This window comes from Daldinia childiae (genome assembly GCF_008694065.1).
Source record: "Daldinia childiae strain JS-1345 chromosome Unknown Scaffold22, whole genome shotgun sequence".
In the NCBI taxonomy this organism is placed as follows: domain Eukaryota; kingdom Fungi; phylum Ascomycota; class Sordariomycetes; order Xylariales; family Hypoxylaceae; genus Daldinia; species Daldinia childiae.
In genome coordinates this window covers 47,917-65,102 of record NW_022984663.1, presented here as the reverse complement: position 1 = coordinate 65,102, position 17,186 = coordinate 47,917, and the positions used below count along the sequence as shown (strand labels likewise).

At 47.4% G+C, this 17,186-nt stretch overlaps 5 protein-coding genes across 5 annotated transcripts; 2 read left to right on the top strand and 3 right to left on the bottom strand.

Moving 5' to 3' along the window:
* Window positions 1-3,352: 3,352 nt before the first annotated feature.
* On the bottom strand, window positions 3,353-4,261 carry GL218_09461 (uncharacterized protein; the record flags this gene model as incomplete). The annotated part of the gene is made up of 1 exon (XM_033586297.1): window positions 3,353-4,261. One exon carries the CDS (start codon window positions 4,259-4,261, stop codon window positions 3,353-3,355), a length of 909 nt encoding a protein of 302 aa, XP_033437694.1.
* A 913-nt stretch (window positions 4,262-5,174) lies between these two features.
* GL218_09460 (NADH dehydrogenase (ubiquinone)-like protein) lies at window positions 5,175-7,397 on the bottom strand (the record flags this gene model as incomplete). The annotated part of the gene is made up of 5 exons (XM_033586296.1): window positions 5,175-6,535; window positions 6,599-6,802; window positions 6,852-6,907; window positions 6,967-7,165; window positions 7,301-7,397. The coding sequence occupies 5 exons, from the start codon at window positions 7,395-7,397 to the stop codon at window positions 5,175-5,177; spliced, it is 1,917 nt and encodes a 638-aa protein (XP_033437695.1).
* A 770-nt stretch (window positions 7,398-8,167) lies between these two features.
* GL218_09459 (uncharacterized protein) lies at window positions 8,168-8,834 on the bottom strand (the record flags this gene model as incomplete). Its single annotated transcript, XM_033586295.1, has 3 exons — window positions 8,168-8,224; window positions 8,283-8,594; window positions 8,649-8,834. The coding sequence occupies 3 exons, from the start codon at window positions 8,832-8,834 to the stop codon at window positions 8,168-8,170; spliced, it is 555 nt and encodes a 184-aa protein (XP_033437685.1).
* Window positions 8,835-9,453: 619 nt separating this feature from the next.
* On the top strand, window positions 9,454-14,715 carry GL218_09458 (Helicase SWR1; the record flags this gene model as incomplete). The annotated part of the gene is made up of 1 exon (XM_033586294.1): window positions 9,454-14,715. One exon carries the CDS (start codon window positions 9,454-9,456, stop codon window positions 14,713-14,715), a length of 5,262 nt encoding a protein of 1,753 aa, XP_033437684.1.
* Window positions 14,716-15,616: 901 nt separating this feature from the next.
* On the top strand, window positions 15,617-17,066 carry GL218_09457 (uncharacterized protein; the record flags this gene model as incomplete). Its single annotated transcript, XM_033586293.1, has 2 exons — window positions 15,617-15,830; window positions 15,994-17,066. The coding sequence occupies 2 exons, from the start codon at window positions 15,617-15,619 to the stop codon at window positions 17,064-17,066; spliced, it is 1,287 nt and encodes a 428-aa protein (XP_033437679.1).
* Window positions 17,067-17,186: the final 120 nt, after the last annotated feature.

Below are 17,186 nucleotides of genomic sequence, written 5' to 3'. Positions count from 1 at the left end.
CCCCCAAGTTATAGAAGCACTTCTCCAGCATCAGAAAGAACCTACACTCAATGAGATATCCCCTCTACTTATGTCCATTGTTCTGCACAACAACCCACCCCTCCTACTTGACTTACTCGGAAAGATTGAGGACCAGGTCAACCTTAGAGAAGTATCATGCGATGCGTTGAGCTACGCAATTAGCTGGGGCTTCGTTGATATTGTGAAAATATTGCTAGACTACCAGGCAACTCCTATCGGGGCTTTCCGAGCTGGCTCGAATGTTATTACACTCCTAGATACGGCCGCCTCAACTGGCAATAAGGAGATGGTCCAGCTACTTATAGACGCCGGCGCTGATGTAGACGCAGGTGGCAAGACAGAATTTCCGGACAAGGTTTCTAGTCCACTTCATGTTGCCTGTCAACTCGGTCTCATAGACATGGTACGCCTGCTACTCGACGCGGGCGCAGATGTCAACCTCCCGATATCTAACGGTATAACTGCGCTATACACTGCAAGCACGCTTGGATTTGCTTCGATCTGTAAGCTACTAATTAAGCGTGGTGCATTGCTTACAATAGACGCACAGTTCCAAACGCCATTATATACTACAGCAAGGCGATATCATAGAGGGCCGCGTTACAAAAAGACAGCCGCGACTTTAATTGAAGCTCTTCAAACCCAGTTTCCAGGTTATAGAGAGGGCAGCAGCCGGGACAGCAGTGACGACGCCGATAATCTCTCGAAAATCATCAACGCGCAAACAAATAGTTATGGAAGACGAACCGCCCTAATGCACGCAGTAATAGCTGGCGATATAGATCTAGTAACATCTATGATCGACATTGGGGCTAACATACATATCACAGACGAGGACGACCTTGATGCTTTAGTTAAAGCTACAATGATGGGCAATGTAGACATGGTTCGTTGCTTGTTGGACAACGGCGCGAAGTTTGACCGAATACGAGAGGACGGTAGATTATTACTTCATGATGCTTGTGCCTGGGGCAGTCAAGGAGTGATTGAAGAATTGTTCAAACGAAATACACCTGTCGATCATCTTGATAACGACGTGATCCCCCCTATTGGACTTGCAGCTACGTGGGGCTTGATCCGTGCGGTGAAGCAGCTCATCCCACGGAGTTCTAAAGAGATGATATCTCTCGCACTAATATTCGCGGCACGTTACGGTTACCACGAGATTGTTAATACCTTACTAGAGGCTGGCGCAAATATCAATCATCAAGATGAATTCGGCAATACACCGCTGCAGTTCTCTTGTTGGAACTCGTATCCAAGGGTGACTCGAATCTTGCTCGCTCGTATTCCAGATATAAATCGTACAGATAACGATAATTGTGCCGCTCTAAAAGATGCCGCTAGGAGAGGTGCGGCTGAGTGTCTAAAGTTATTGTTAGATGCCGGAGCAGATCTTGAGATAGTAAGCAAATCTGGCAGGACACCTTGTGAGTACGATTTAGTATTACTTTCCAACCCCTTTTACAATCCTCCTTTGTAATTTATGTTCCTACCCTGATCTCTCCTAGGAGCCATAGACCCTCCTGACATGACTTTTAACCCCTATACTTTCTCCGGGTCATTCTGTCGAGACTCTTAGCTAATTTTGATATTCTAGTATTTCAAGCAGCGGAAGCTGATAACGAGTGCTTCAAAATTCTCCTAGAGCATGGAGCACAGGCAGTGTTGCCTGAGAGCATTAAAATACCACCTCAATACCCCATATTCAAAGCTGGGGTTTCTTTCCTTGGTGGACTTGCCTATACATGCTCTCCTAATATAATTAGAGCGTATGTCGAGCACCTCAAGCTTCAAGTCAGTGAGGATGCTTTCCTCTTAGAGATTAACGAAGCTCTTGTCGCGGCGACGTATGTTTCAAATCTTGAGAACATACTAGTTCTTCTAGAGTACGGCGCAGACCCCAACTCTATGATCACAAAGTTTGACGTGGCGTATGGCTCAGCTATTGGCATGGCCGTTATTAATGATAATCTAGATATTGTTCGGGAGTTATTGGATAACAAGATAACACCTGTAGATCTCAACAAAGTAGACGACTATCGCACCACACCTCTCCAACTAGCAATGGACTGGGGTTTACCAAGCATTCGAGAAAAGATGTTGGATTTGCTTCTCACACACGGAGCTGATCCTACCATCTCGAGTGGCACTTATGGAACAGCTCTGAACGCGACTTGTACGGTTGAAGATGATGAAATTTTTAACAAGATAGTAAATCTGCCTGGAGTCTCTCGAGATGTCGCGGATGACCTAGGACGGCTCCCTCTCCATCTCGCAGCACGGCGATGCCCTACTGATATAAGAATCGATTCGCTAACTACAGAAAGTTCCACACTCAGGAGCACAGATAAGCAAGGGCGTAATGCTCTTCACCACGCTGCAGCCGGCGGCTGGTATATCCTGATTGAGAAGATACTAAAAGAATGCCCTGACTTAGTTAATGTCTCGGATCGTGATGGCTGGACTCCACTCCATTGGACTTGTCGACAAGATAAGATACAAGCCGCAAGGTCCTTGATAAATCATGGAGCCAATAAAGAAGCCAAAACTCATGATAGGTGGACTCCCCGCCACGTTGCTATCTATCACGGAAAGACAGAATACCTAGACTTCTTCCCGGAAGACGGTGGCGATACCGATGATGAAGAGTTACCTAGTGAAGCTGCTGAACGAGTGGACGATGATCTCTGCGACTCATGCTTCTGTGTGAGTTATAAGTTCATTGTTTATCACACCTGGACTCGATACTGACTGCTAGCAGGATATATACGGGACGGGATATCGTTGTGGCACATGCCCTAAGTATTGGCTCTGCTTCAAGTGCTACTGGATCTATGAAGAGACACACCCTAAGCATCATGTGTTTTCGCGGTATGATCAAGATTCACATGAACTAGATACACCACCAAGTGACGAGCTAGGGGTTGGAAATGGACAAGATGGAGAGAGGAATTAATCTATGACTTGTATAGCCTGGTTATGATGGATAAACTTACTGGAAGATTACAGAACGAGAACGGGACGAGTGATAAACTTAGCTAAGGGGCTGCGGTCCTCGAATATGCGTTAGTCATAAACAAAAGAAAGTAGCAAAATAGAGAAGTGTGTCAAAACACCACGAGCGCCTCTGTTACAAATAAAATGCCTTCAGAGGTTAATGCGTACATTAAATGAATCTCACCAGATATTCATATAGGCTGAAATGCCTTACTATTTCGATATTTAAGGCCATGTTTAATAACTGTCTAGGTAGGGAAATAGGGAACCTTGTCCTTCTCATTCTTCCCTGTTACATTCATCATTATACCCATCAGTCCTAACAACCATATCATCCACTAGATCCCACCCCCGCCTCATCCTTCTCATTATACCCGCTCTCAATAGAGCACTCCTCGCATAACGAGACCGAAGCCAGATTATTAACAGGGTACTTATCCGTCGTCGGCGGGATCTTTGGATCAAAACACACCGCATCATCCATCGGTATCTTCCCCATGGTCCTCCGAACTCTTTCCTTCGCATCCGCAAAAACAGAGACGTGAGCCCGCACATTAACCGTCGCAAGAAACAACCCCTCATCACCTACCCTCCGCTCCAGCAACACCGCAACGCGCAGATACTTCGGCACGCCGCTCTTCTGCGAAGCATTCTCGCGTAGCGTAAACCGCGCCGCATTCGGCTTCCCTGCAGCACGATTAACAAACGCCTCGGTGCCCTCCACCACCATACTATCCCCGCGCTCAATCGAGTCGCTGATCTCGTACGTATAACTAACTCCAGCCGATGCGAGCGGATTTGTCCCTGCCTCAACCGAAGCTTCAAACCCATGTTTCCGTTCTTTTGTCCGTGTCGTCCGTAAAAGACTCCTTGCCCCGCGTGGCGCCACGCCTACGACCTGCGGGTCCCAGCGCGCGAGGTCTCCTCGGATGGCTCTAGGTCGCCCAGAGGTCCCGTATGCCGCGAACATGATTTCGATCTGGACTTCGCGGTAGCGACGCCCGGGCTTCTGGCCCAGCGCCGCGAACTCGAAGATGGCGAGCGAGCACGGTGTATCGTTGTCCTCGGAGGTCCGTCCGTGCACGACGGCGGCTAGTTTGCCAAGCACCCGAAGCGCATCTTTCCGGTCGTAGCCCGTAATATGCTCTCGCTGCTTCTCGCCGGGCTCATTCTGCAAGCGAAAGTGTGCCGACTCCTCGTTGGAGTCGGAGAGGATAATTTCAAAAGGTTCGTCATCCATTTCTTTTTCTTAATTTTTTTTTTTTTTTTACCTTACTTAAACTCGTTATCTATCAACCTCTGAGTTAGAGGCACTTATTATGGCATTGCAATGATTTAATTTAATTAAACGCCGACGCTGAAGAATATTAGGCACGTACCTGACGGCAACCCGGATATCTATAAATAGATGCACCTTTGTAATAACTACTAGCTTCTGGTATATCCATGCTAGGGCCAATCCATCCTTACCAAGTCACCAGCCGATGAGCCTTAGGCACATATATGACATTAGGAGGTACGCAAGCTAAAATGACGTGCGGTGTTGCCCTTCTGCCTGGTTTAAGTATTCTAGGCTACCAGCTACATAGTTGGAAGGGTTGGAAAGGTGTGATAGGAGCCCCGCGGACTATTGGTTGATAGAGACGAGTGATAATTTTATATACAATTTCTCGATTCTACCGAAAGAGATTTCATTTACCCATAGGATCAATCCCAAGATTTAGGTATTCGTGTAAAAGCGGTATTCCCATTTATTGTTCGGCGAGTTATGCACCCGCGAAGTTGACTTAATCTATTTATGCTCTTCTCAACTAAACACCTAACTTTCTCTTCTTTCCCATACCATAACATTAAAACCCCGCGTCCTATGGGCTATGGTTCAAACTCCCTTACAAGGCCAAGAATATTCTACAAGCCAACTCGAGGTTACCGGTAGTATTAAAAACAAACCAGTAGCCATTTTTCTCATGCTAGGTAGTAAGCTAACGATACGTTCTCCCAACAAGAAGTCTATAATGCATTGGCTACAACGCAAGTTTACGAAAGGGCCATGATGAGGTACCCCCTACCAATGCGTCCAATAATCAGATGAATATTCAATGATCTTCCAAAAAATAAGAGTGTTATTGTGAATGCACTCGGCGGGATTTTGATTACATTGGCGCCCCGAACTGCTCGTCGAGATCGATTTGGACTTGGGGGCTGTTGGTTAGTGCCTCGATGGTATCATCAATCACTTTGCCACCAGCCGATGTGAAGTGACGAGTGCGCTTGATGCCCTTGTCGGGGCAGCCTGTGATACGGATCTCTGGGGCTGCGTCGCCACATATATGCGAGTCTGCATTTGAGTGTTGAAAAATGTTGGTGCAGTTAGTGAGGTCATTACCAAAGTCAGCTGTTGACGTAGACCGATGAGAAAACACTCCCGAGAATGTGCCCTGGCTTGGGGGAGAATTGTTTGAGCTGTTGTCCTGGGTTTCCTTACCAAGGCTGCAGAATGATGGCTGCGATACCTTGCGCATCTCGACATGGTCTATGGTTGATACATTTTCATTTGGGGAGTCCTGGTGAAGACGATTCTCCTTGCGTGACTTCACTTCAGGAGCCGGTGGTACAATGTTTCCGGCATAAACTGGAAGCGGATGTGGTTGATTCAACAATGAATGTGTAAGAGAATTTGCGAGCTCGGATGAGAAATTGGCGTGGCTAGAGTTGAAAAAGTCGTTCATTGACGTACCTATAGTGGAACACTTATCAGCCTCGTTCACTGTATTGACGTCTTGGTCATTTTGTGGAGGGGCAATGTGGCTATTGAGATATTGGGCTGAGATACCTCCGGGCGTGTCGATCTTGCTCACGTCTATATTAAGCTCATCAATGAAATTTGTCCCAGCCAAAGTTGTTGGCGTGTTGGATGGCACTTTGGGATTATTGGTGGCCGTATCCGCATCTCCAAGATTAGACGTCGAGAGGTTTAAGAATTGATGATCCGATATGCCTTGAGTAGTGTTCGAATTGTTCAAACCGTAATCAAGCATGCTCATATCAGAACGTGACGCCTTGCTCATGCCGGTAGTCCTGCGAGTGGAAGTATGGTTACAATTAGACTTGCCGCTGTCGGTGGTCTGGTTGAATCCTATGGGCCCGAAATTGCTGTTCGCCCAGTCAAAGCAAGCAGTAGCTTCGGATTTTTGCGTACTGAAAGGATCTGCCCAGGAGGATCCAGATCCAGATCCAGATCCGGTTTCGTTACGCTGTAACAGCGCCTGGGTATTAGGCATAGAGCTGAGCAAGCCGTTGGTATTTGCCTGTATTAGCCCCGGAGGGCCAGGATTGTACCCAGATGAATTGGATGTTCCTTTCATGTAACTCGTCGTCCGACGACGAGGGGAGTGGAGATGGGCATCTGGACCGTCCTCGTGGCGTTGTGACGGAACAGGCATAGTAGGGTTGAAAGGAGTGCGCCGCCACATTCCGGGATTCGGCCATGCAATACCAGAGCTCTCGAGAATATCTGTGATGCTTATATATTAGTATGGACTTACTCTATTATATTAGGGGGTATTTGGTTCTCTACCAAGGGGAGCATGTTGGAACGAAAATGCCACAACATTCTTGACTCGTTCGATGGGAACACTTAGAGAGTCCCTTGGGAAACCCTCGCTAATGACAATTTTGATCCTTCCAATTTCATCTGCCGGGCTCCAGTAGCTTTGCTGGAGAACTTCGCTGCGGAATGGAGGGAACCTGAGTGTTTCTAGGTCACCGTTTTTGGTGAATTCTAGTTGGAATCAGTTGCTGAAATGTAGCGTATAGTATGGTTTACTTACCAAAGCTATGATTGATCAACTGAGGCCACGGTCCGGTGCGGGTTAATGCTGACGAGCTAAGGGATAGTTTGGTCAGTGTTTGTTTAGCCCTGGGACGTTCGAGTTGAGGACATACGCGACTAGACGACCATCAATCAAGACTCGTGCCTCGAACTTGACTAGTTCCGGATGCTTGCTGTAGCTTCTGGTAAACTGACTGATATCGGGTGTCTTCCAGGAGTGAAGCGAGATGTTAAATTGGGTGCCCGGGGACAGTCCTGGCATGAAACATGTCATGGTTGGCAAGCCGTACGATCCATGGCTATATGCAAATTCTGAATACATCTAAATTAGCTTATCCACGGTAAAGAGACTGAATGCTGATATATCTTACTTGACTCCGGGGATCGAAGGTGGCTTGAGGACTAAACGTGTCTTGATGGGGCACAGTGATAGGAAATAGTACTCACCATTATCGTGGACCACATGGCAATTAGTCTTGAACTCCTTCATGGGGATTTTGGAATCCCTAGGAAACAATAGCACATCCCAATCCTCAAAACGCATCTTCACTAACTGGGGATACTGAACGACGAAGTAGAGAAACCTCAAAGAATATCTGGTTGATACAATGAACAAAACTTGGAATAGAGCCGATAACCTTCGAGAGGCATTAGCATGAAATCTGTGTTTGGCAGTATTTAGTTGTTGGTGATGTGAATTGTAGCAGTTGAATATTCTAAGTGTTGGAAAAGAGATGGATAGTTGTAAGGTACCTGACCGATAAAATTCCATGTGGATGATGTACCTGTAAAGTGATGACCCATAGCGAGTTCCTAGTTCATCAAATATCTATATGATGAAGCTACGGAGCCCTTAGAACTAACTGAAGGTGCAGGCAGGTACGATACCTCTATCTGCTCAGGTAAGCTCCGGTGCGGTATAGAATCGATACGTACCCAACTTAGAGGCAAGAGGTATGTGCTGATTTTGTAGGTGACAAACTCGGAAATTGTAATTTAAGATAAGTATGCAAAAGATAAGTATACAATAAGGTAGCTATATCTTTTGCTTACTCTTAACTATAGTGCAATGGATAACGCCTTGCATATTAAACATATACCTAGGTAGTCTAATAATCAACTCGATACTGAAGGCATGGATTGCTAGAGCTTGTAGTAGCTATAGCCTGCAAATCAAAGAAGTTGAGACAACTGTCTATAGGATGACTAGCCTCGACGAACTTGTATGTTCATCTAATATTCCATTTGTCAAGATGATCTAGGTCATATTTAGTATCTCCACATAAAGCTGCCCTAATATATGTACAAACGTCTTTACTCTTCTTCCGCCTCTTCAATTTGATACGGTTCTGGGTCGCCAGGAGCTCTTGCCTACAAGTATCGTCAGTACCATAGCCATATCTACTAACCCAATTAACTATCAACTTACCCTTAAAGCACCAGCACCGCCTAGTTCTCGTTCAAGGCCACCTTCAAATTCCCGGGGGAAAGACGGTTTGTCGGGATATACCCTACCCACCATCCAACATACTCCGACGAAGGTAGCGATAAATGCGCCAATTTGCAGTAATCCTTTTCCAGAGGAGACCCATGTGTATTCGTACGGAGAAAACATGCCGAGAATGTCATGATCCTCATGGACTGGCTCTCCATAGTTTCGTCGCTCTTGCTTATCCCACCAGTCTCCGTATGGATCGCGAAACTGTCGCTTAATGGCCGGGGGGTTGATATAGCCACCATTCTATATGCGTTAGTTTATGAGAACATAACTAATTAATTCCTAAAGCTAACTGACCATGCCCGGATCTTCAGCATCTGTGAGTACTGGCCTATCTGGGAACTTCTCGTCGACGACTGCGCGATCGTTAAGTGACTTTGGAAGGAATGTGCGTTGTTGGATGATGGGTAATCTTCGCGATGCCAGCGACGCCAGCGATGCCGACCGGAGAGCCGAAGCCCTTACAATTCGCTGAGGAAGCATCTGAAGAGCATATGTTAGTTATTTCTGTATAATGAGATAGTAATCGAGGTCAATTGCAACATACTGTAAGGATTATCGGCTCGATACCTTAATAGTATCAAATTATGTCTTGCTTGGGTACTTTGTTACTGGTGTATTTGAGAAGCTTGAAGCTTAAAGGTGACCACTGACGATGTAGGCTTAGTAATAATATTAGCCTTAACGCTAAGGCTATGCATGTACCTATACATCCATAGATGTATGTACATATGTACCTAGAGCCTACCTAGATACAATGCATGTATACATGTACTATATGTACGTACGTAGAAGATGGGGGAATTACGCACGGATCACGTTTCTTTCTCTTACGTTGAGGAACTTTGACCAAGCTGGGTTATTCCTATCCAAGGCAAGGCGGAGACCCGACGAAATTTTTGAATCATCATCAAACCGCTGATAAATGCCAATTCTGATACAAATTCCATCACAGTTATTATTCTAATGCTCTGTGCACGCTTATACTTCGTCATGATAATCTACCGTTAATTCTCTATCTCTCGACGTAATTTTTATCTCATCCAATGTCCATTTCGTCGAGACCCGCGTCTTCTTTTTCTCCTTACACCCCTGGACAGCTATGACGGCTACCGCGTCGCCCGAGTCTGCGCCTTCATACGAAACCACAAATCCCACAAACTTAAACGGTACAAACGACCAAACTTCCCAACATATTTCTGACAATTCTACTGCCTCTTTAGATAACCTATCTTGCCTCGACATAAAATTAGAAAAAAATACTAGAGACCAATTGTCCCTAACAAAGGCCGAGGCAAATGGCACCCATGCGAATAAAGCAGCTGTCGAAACCCCCATTAAGAATGATGATGTTGACGAGAGACCTTCTAAACGCCGCCGACTACGTGACACAACACCCCTTAGCGCATCCCGTCGACCAAAACCTGAATCTCCTCCATGGAAGAGGATAGAGGCTGATGGGCCCACCACTTTCACCGAAAATGGCAAACGCAGGTCTGGACGCACCAACCAGGTGCCCTTAGAGCTGCAACCACCAAGTAATAAGAGGATGACCCGAGGCGCTCTCCACAGCCACCAGCCCCCTACTCCAGTCAAAGATAAGCGTGCTGTAACTAGTAACCAAGTAAATGGTTCACATAAGCACGCGCCAACGGGCAAGAGTGCTCCATCCAAAGCTCCTACTCCTAGTGCCAAGCCGAACACAAGAAAATCTTTGACGAACGGCACCAAACCTTTGGCAAAAACTCGAAGACACTCCCCTTCTCCGCCCCTCCAGACGACACCGCCGAGGCGATCTGCTCGCACACGACGTAGTTCTAGAACTCTCCGAGACGTTGTCGACATTCCCGACGGCAGCTCCAATTATCCCGATGATGAAAGCCCCAATTTGCGCCCAACGAAGATCCGGCTACGGTTAAAGGGACCCAGTATCCCTACTGTTCATCCAGCTCAAGTCAACGTTTTCCCGGGACAAACAATTGCACGTACCAAAATATCGTCCGATTTCCGCGACTTTGTAGACCGTGCGCCAGCTGTAGATGTCAAAGATGGCGGCTGGCTCGACCTTGTTGACGAAGGAGATCCTTACACGCAAGAGGCAGCTGAGAAAGATGCCAATGTCATCATTCGAATCGAGGCTGAAACGGAGCCTGGCGGATTACTTAGTGAGGAGCGTTCTACGTTGTTTGTCCCGGAACCTGTCGAAGAACCTCCACGACAGTGGGCACACATGGATCATCTTGTCAAGCAAATGGCCAATTTTCGAAAGCTAATGCTAATGGAACAGCAAAGACACAGGGCTACGGCAAAGCGATTAGCTGAAGCCTGTCGGGACGAGTGGATACGTCGACAGCCCAAGACGACAGAGCAAATCGAAGCCGAAGCCAAGGCAGCGTGGATTGGTCGCTACAGAGCTGTTATTAAGGCCGTCACCGGGACATGGGAGAATGTTAAAGCTGAGGTCAATCGGCGCCGCCTGGAAGAATGGGAAGCTGCGGAACAAAAACGAGTTAAAGCTGCCTTGAATGAAGCTGTCAGCATGTCAGAGCTCAAGTTGCAGGCCCGTCGAGCGCATTTTGATTCGGAGCTTCTGTCCGATGAAGATGAGGAAGAGTTAGAAGAGTCAGACGATGAGGCTGATGGCGAGGATAATGAATTAGGTTCTGATGAGGGGCTATCGGAAGAAGCATCAGACGAAGACGAGGATGAAGATGAGGACAACATGTCTTCTGACGATGATGATGACGACGACGACGCAAAGTCGAATGGTTCGAATGAAGGCCTCACGCAAGACCAATTGAAACAGAAATACGCGAATGTCCCGGATTTGGCACCCGATGACCAAGGCGAGACTACGGATGAGTCTGTGGATATGGACGATGATTTAGGATCAAGTGACGGGGATATAGACAGCGATGAAGAGGATGCTGAATCGGAGGAAGACGACGGGGATTCTGGGGCTGACGAGGGCCCTTCCGGGTTACTAGGCCTTCTCTTTGGTAAATCTGAGTTACAGAAGATAAAGCAGGAAACAGTAACAGGCAAATCGCCATCTCAACGTGATGTTGAGATGGTAGACGCCCCAGAGCCAGCACCTGTTAACGGAACGATTGTCCCCGAGGATGTTGCATCTGAAAAGGACATGAAGGATAACACCGTAACAGAGGGCGTAGATGTGCAAGATAAGACCTCGGTGGCATTCATGAATGGGAAGGGGTATGTCATCGGGGACGCTATTCTCAGCCAAGATCAGACGTCAGCGAATCCACCTAGTACTACGGTTACTACGGTTGCACCACCAGAAAATCCATACGAAGCTAACGATCCTAATGTTCCTACTATAGTACCGGAACCATTGCAGGCACAAGATGTCGAAATGGAAATCATTGAAGCTGTTCAACAGGTCAATGAAGACTCTAATCAGAATACATTGTCCGTAGCAGTGCAACCAAGTGTGGGAGCGGTACCAAGTGTCGAAGCCGCAAATACGTCGTCAGATCAGCCACAAGTGACTTCGGATACAGACGCGATCACAAATCCTCCCAGCCGTGATCGAAGCCAGTCACCCCGGACGTCTGATACCAAACTTTCAGAAGTCGATACGGCATCTTCCGTCATTAAGTCAGGTGCCAGTAGATCAAGTTCGCCCCAGTATCAGGTACCGAGAACAGATGTCCCATTCTTGCTTCGAGGAACGTTGCGTGAATATCAACATTATGGTTTGGATTGGCTTGCTGGTCTCTATAGAAATCAAACGAATGGTATTCTTGCGGATGAGATGGGTCTTGGAAAGACTATTCAAACCATCGCCCTCTTAGCTCATCTAGCCTGTCACCATGAAGTATGGGGTCCGCATCTAGTCATTGTCCCGACTAGTGTTATGTTGAATTGGGAAATGGAATTCAAGAAGTGGTGTCCTGGGTTTAAAACCTTATCCTACTATGGTAGTATTGATGAGCGTAAGCGAAAACGCCAAGGATGGAAGACGGATGACATGTGGAATGTATGCATCACGTCCTACCAAATTGTTCTACAAGATCAGCAAGTCTTCAAGCGCAGACAATGGCATTATATGATCCTTGACGAGGCTCACAACATCAAAAACTTCAAGTCCAAACGCTGGCAAACGCTACTCACATTTAATACTCGAGCACGGCTCTTACTCACAGGCACACCGCTGCAGAACAATTTGACCGAGTTGTGGTCGCTACTGTTTTTCTTGATGCCATCCGAGAACGGGGTCGGTGGGTTTGCAGATCTAGCAGAGTTCCAAGACTGGTTTCATAAACCAGAGTCCCAGATCTTGGAAAGTGGCCGAGAGCAGATGGACGATGAGGCTCGTGCAATCATTGCCAAGCTGCACAAGGTGCTCAGACCTTATCTTCTACGACGTCTAAAAGCGGACGTTGAGAAACAAATGCCAGCCAAATATGAGCACGTCGAATTCTGTCGGCTATCACGTAGACAGCGAGAATTATACGATGGATTTCTATCCCGTACGGATACCAGAGAAGCCCTTTCTTCGGGTAACTATATCTCGGTTATCAACTGTCTCATGCAACTACGTAAAGTTTGCAACCATCCAGATCTCTTCGTGGAACGTCCAATCATGACATCCTTCCGACAACGTAGGTCAATCCTAGCCGGTTACGAGGCGACCGAGAGCCTTGTTCGAGGAAAATTACTAGAAGAAAAGCCTATGAATATTATCAGCAAGAGTTTCCTCAATCTTATCCCAGCCCAGCACGAATGTTTATCAAGATCGGTGTGCGATCGAGTTTATCAACTTAGCGCTCATCGCCCATTAATGGACCTCCGCGAAGCTCAGAAAGCACGAGCCCAGGCTGCTTACACAAATCTAGATCCTGCTAGTGTAGAGTCTAACATTGTATACCTAGAGAGCGCGGCGCGATGGGGTCGTTTCGAAGAATTACAACACTGCGTCTACCTAAACGCACTCAGGCGACAACAACGTCCAATATATGGTAAACAACTTAGGGACTTCTTAACTCTTGGTATCAGCATACGACCACACAAGCCTCGTCCAAAAGTCCCACAGAAGATCATGAGTTGGTTTGAAGAGGATTCACTTGTCTTACGATCAATGATACCTACGCTCGATCAACGTGCTGCATCCATGAAGACCATCATCTCTAAGTTCGCTTGTGTCACACCAGCTGTCGTTACTCGGGATTTTGACCGATTCGTACTCGGTTCCAGCGGCGTGGAGGTGTTCGATGAGACAAATCTCAAGTTGTCAGCTCCAGTACGTCATTCGCCGTTCATGCAGAAAGAAGCACCGCTTGATCCATGGCACGAAGCTCGCATGAGGCTCAGCATTCAATTTCCCGATAAGAGGCTTCTACAATATGATTGCGGAAAATTGCAGGCTCTCGACCGTCTCTTACGCAAGCTGCAATCTGGTGGCCACCGTGCTTTAATATTTACGCAGATGACCAAAGTGCTTGATATTCTTGAACAGTTCCTCAACATTCATGGGCATAAATATCTGCGACTTGATGGTGCTACGAAAGTAGAGCAACGGCAAATTTTAACAGATCGCTTCAACCACGACACGCGGATTCTCTGCTTCATCTTATCTACACGATCGGGTGGTCTCGGCATTAACTTGACTGGGGCTGATACTGTTATATTCTATGATCAAGACTGGAACCCTGCGATGGACAAGCAATGCCAAGACCGATGTCATCGCATCGGTCAGACGAGAGACGTGCATATCTATCGGCTCGTAAGTGAGCACACCATCGAGGCGAATATTCTTCGCAAAGCGAGCCAGAAGCAAATGCTCGACGATATCGTAATCCAGGAGGGTGGTTTTACTACCGACTACTTCAATAAGCTCTCGGTGCGTGACGTTATTGGCGACACCCCAGACGAGACTGATGTGGTCGGTGACGCAATGGACCGCGTTCTCGGCGGTGTGGAGAACAGCGATCAACGTACAGTCGGCCGAGTCCTCGAGCAGGCTGAAGACCGCGAAGACGTAGATGCCGCTCATGTGGCGGAGAAAGAGATACAGGAAGACGAAGCCGACTTTGCTGAAAAACCGGTGACTGGAAGTGCATCCGGCTCTTCAAGTACCAGACTGGGCACTCCCATAACCCGAGATGGATCACTTGCACCGGGCATTGGGAAGTCAAATCTTGGGCTATACTCCGAGTCCGCAGATGCAGATAACCCAATCGAAGAGATTGAGACTAATGCCTGGGGAGAGACAATTCGCAATATTGACGAGTACATGCTTACTATAATGGGTAAACAGCTGGAAGGTACAGCGTTGGAGCTCCCCAAGGATAAGAAGAAGAGCAAGAATAAGAAGGGCAAAGATACTCGCAAGCGTTGATGTCACCCAAACGAACTACAATTCATTCCTCGCAGCACCAAACCGCAATATGAGGACAACTTAGACAATCAAGTTCAATATTATGGACCCTGATATTAGTTATGGCAGATCAATGTTGGCAACACGCAAAGGCGTCGGTTGTAGAGACAAGAAAGTAGGCGATGAAAACTGGAAAATAGTCACGGAGACAGGTTTTATACGTTGCATATATTGGTGTTTTTGCACGGGGTGAACAAGGGTTAGGCGGTATATCGTAAGGACTTTGCATCGCGTTGGTACGATAGGCTTATTACGTGTTGGAGTTGGGGATGTCATGAAAAAGAGCAATTAGAACCTTGTATCTGTACGAACCAGGGGGGGTATTAGTAGATAATAACGAGACGAAAAGACGAGAGATGACCGCTCTAGCGGAATTCACCACTTTAACAAACATAATTTATGATATCCTTTGTATAGCCAAGGGGTGATACGACTGGCGACGCTAAAGAATACATAGGTAGATGATGACGACGCCGGCAAACCGTGGTCGCTTTTCTGTAGAAGAGCCGATATATTTCCCCGCGTAGGATCCACCAAGGAGAACCGACGAACCGTTCGATTTATCTAACTAGTAGCGGGTAGCCCCGAGAATCTAATTATTATTTTTATTTATAATCGACGGCTAGAGATATTTTATGATATTCTTAGATATAATTTTGGAATCATTTAATATATAAATGGGGATATTACAAAGTCGAAACGGAGAGGCGACCAGGCATATATGACCAAAGCTAGCTACTCAGATTAGCACTATTAACTTCCCTCGCGGTAGGTGAGTGACAAAACCAACGGCATTTATAAATACAGTCCGGACCGCTCAAAGTTCTACACCGGGGACTCACTGTTTACCAGCGCGTTGAAGATGGCGTCCCAGGCGACGCATGACGCTCAGCATGAAAGCTTCCGACAGTATTTACCAGACCTAAACACTCCGCGGTTCCAGGCTATCGCAGAGAATGACGCATACGGCCATGCGCAGGAACTGCTGGAGCATCACCGGCCGCCATGGCTGTATGGACTTTACGTGCACTGGCGGAAGTTGTTCAAGGAGCCTTTCAAAGGTGTGACTAGCGATGGTATGTATTTCTTTTTACTTCACATATTAGTCTCCCTAGATAACTCTAGGTTAATTAAGGGCGAGGGAAAATGAGTGAGATGTTTTGTGGGTGTTGAAAAAGGGGTAAATGAATATAAAAAGTTAGTAGGATATGCTATACCTATAAGACTAATAACGACAAGGCACCGTCCAACCCAACCTCTTCCAGCTCCGCGATGAAGGCGTACCCATCAGCGCTATTACAGCCAATGCCAACGCCATAATCTCGCAGTTGAGCCCCGAGCAGACCACTCGCACGCTCCTGCACATCGACTCGCCCGAGTGGCGATCTTGGTCGAATCCCGAGTTCCTCGTTAGCGACAAGGGGATTCGTCTCGACGAAATCACCCCCTCGCTACGCGAATCTGTCTTCACTCTTCTAAAGACTACTCTTAGCCCCGAAGGCTACGAGAAAGCGCGCGCAGCTATGCGCATCAACCATTTCCTAGGGGAGTTAGTTAACGCGCCCAAGGTCATGAACGAGCACAGCTACAACTTCGTGCTGTTCGGGGTGCCGGCGACCGATCGGCCTTGGGGGTTCTCGTTCTACGGGCATCACTTGTGTCTTAGCGTGTTTCTATATAAGACGCAGATCGTCGTGTCCCCGTGGTTCACGGGCGCGGAGCCTAATATCATCGATGATGGGCCGTTTAAAGGCACGCGCATATTACATGAAGAGGAACGGCTGGGTTTGGAATTAATGCAGAGCTTGGGCCCGGAGGACAAGCACCGGGCTACGGTATACGAGCTCATGAAGGATCCGAAAATGCCGCGCGGTCGCTGGAACCATGACGATCAACGACATTTATGCGGCGCGTATCGCGATAACCGTGTGGTGCCGTACGAGGGGATAATCGTAGGAACACTGTTGTCCGCACAGCAGGACCTTGTACGCGGGATCCTGTTTCAGTATCTGCTATACCTACCTCCTCGATCCCGCGAACTGAAGATCCAGGATTGCGTAGGGCGCTTCGGCGAGACGTATTTCTCGTGGATCGGGGGATCTGGTGACGCGGACCCGTTCTACTACCGCATCCAGAGCCCGGTTGTGCTAGTCGAGTTCGACCACCACTCCGGCGTATTCTTGAATAATGCCGAGCCGGCAAAGTTCCATATTCATACCTTGTTACGGACGCCGAATGCGGGGGACTATGGATTTGCGCTGAGGAATCAAATTGGGCCGGCTGTGGAGCAGGCATATGTCTGGGAAGAGTAGTTCCTGTTGTTTCTGTTGTTAATATGGGTGACTTCGTATATATGTTACCAGCGAATCATCTAAGATATGGGGTTGGATGGGGAAAAGGGGTTGGTTGGTTATACCGTATGCGCTTCACTT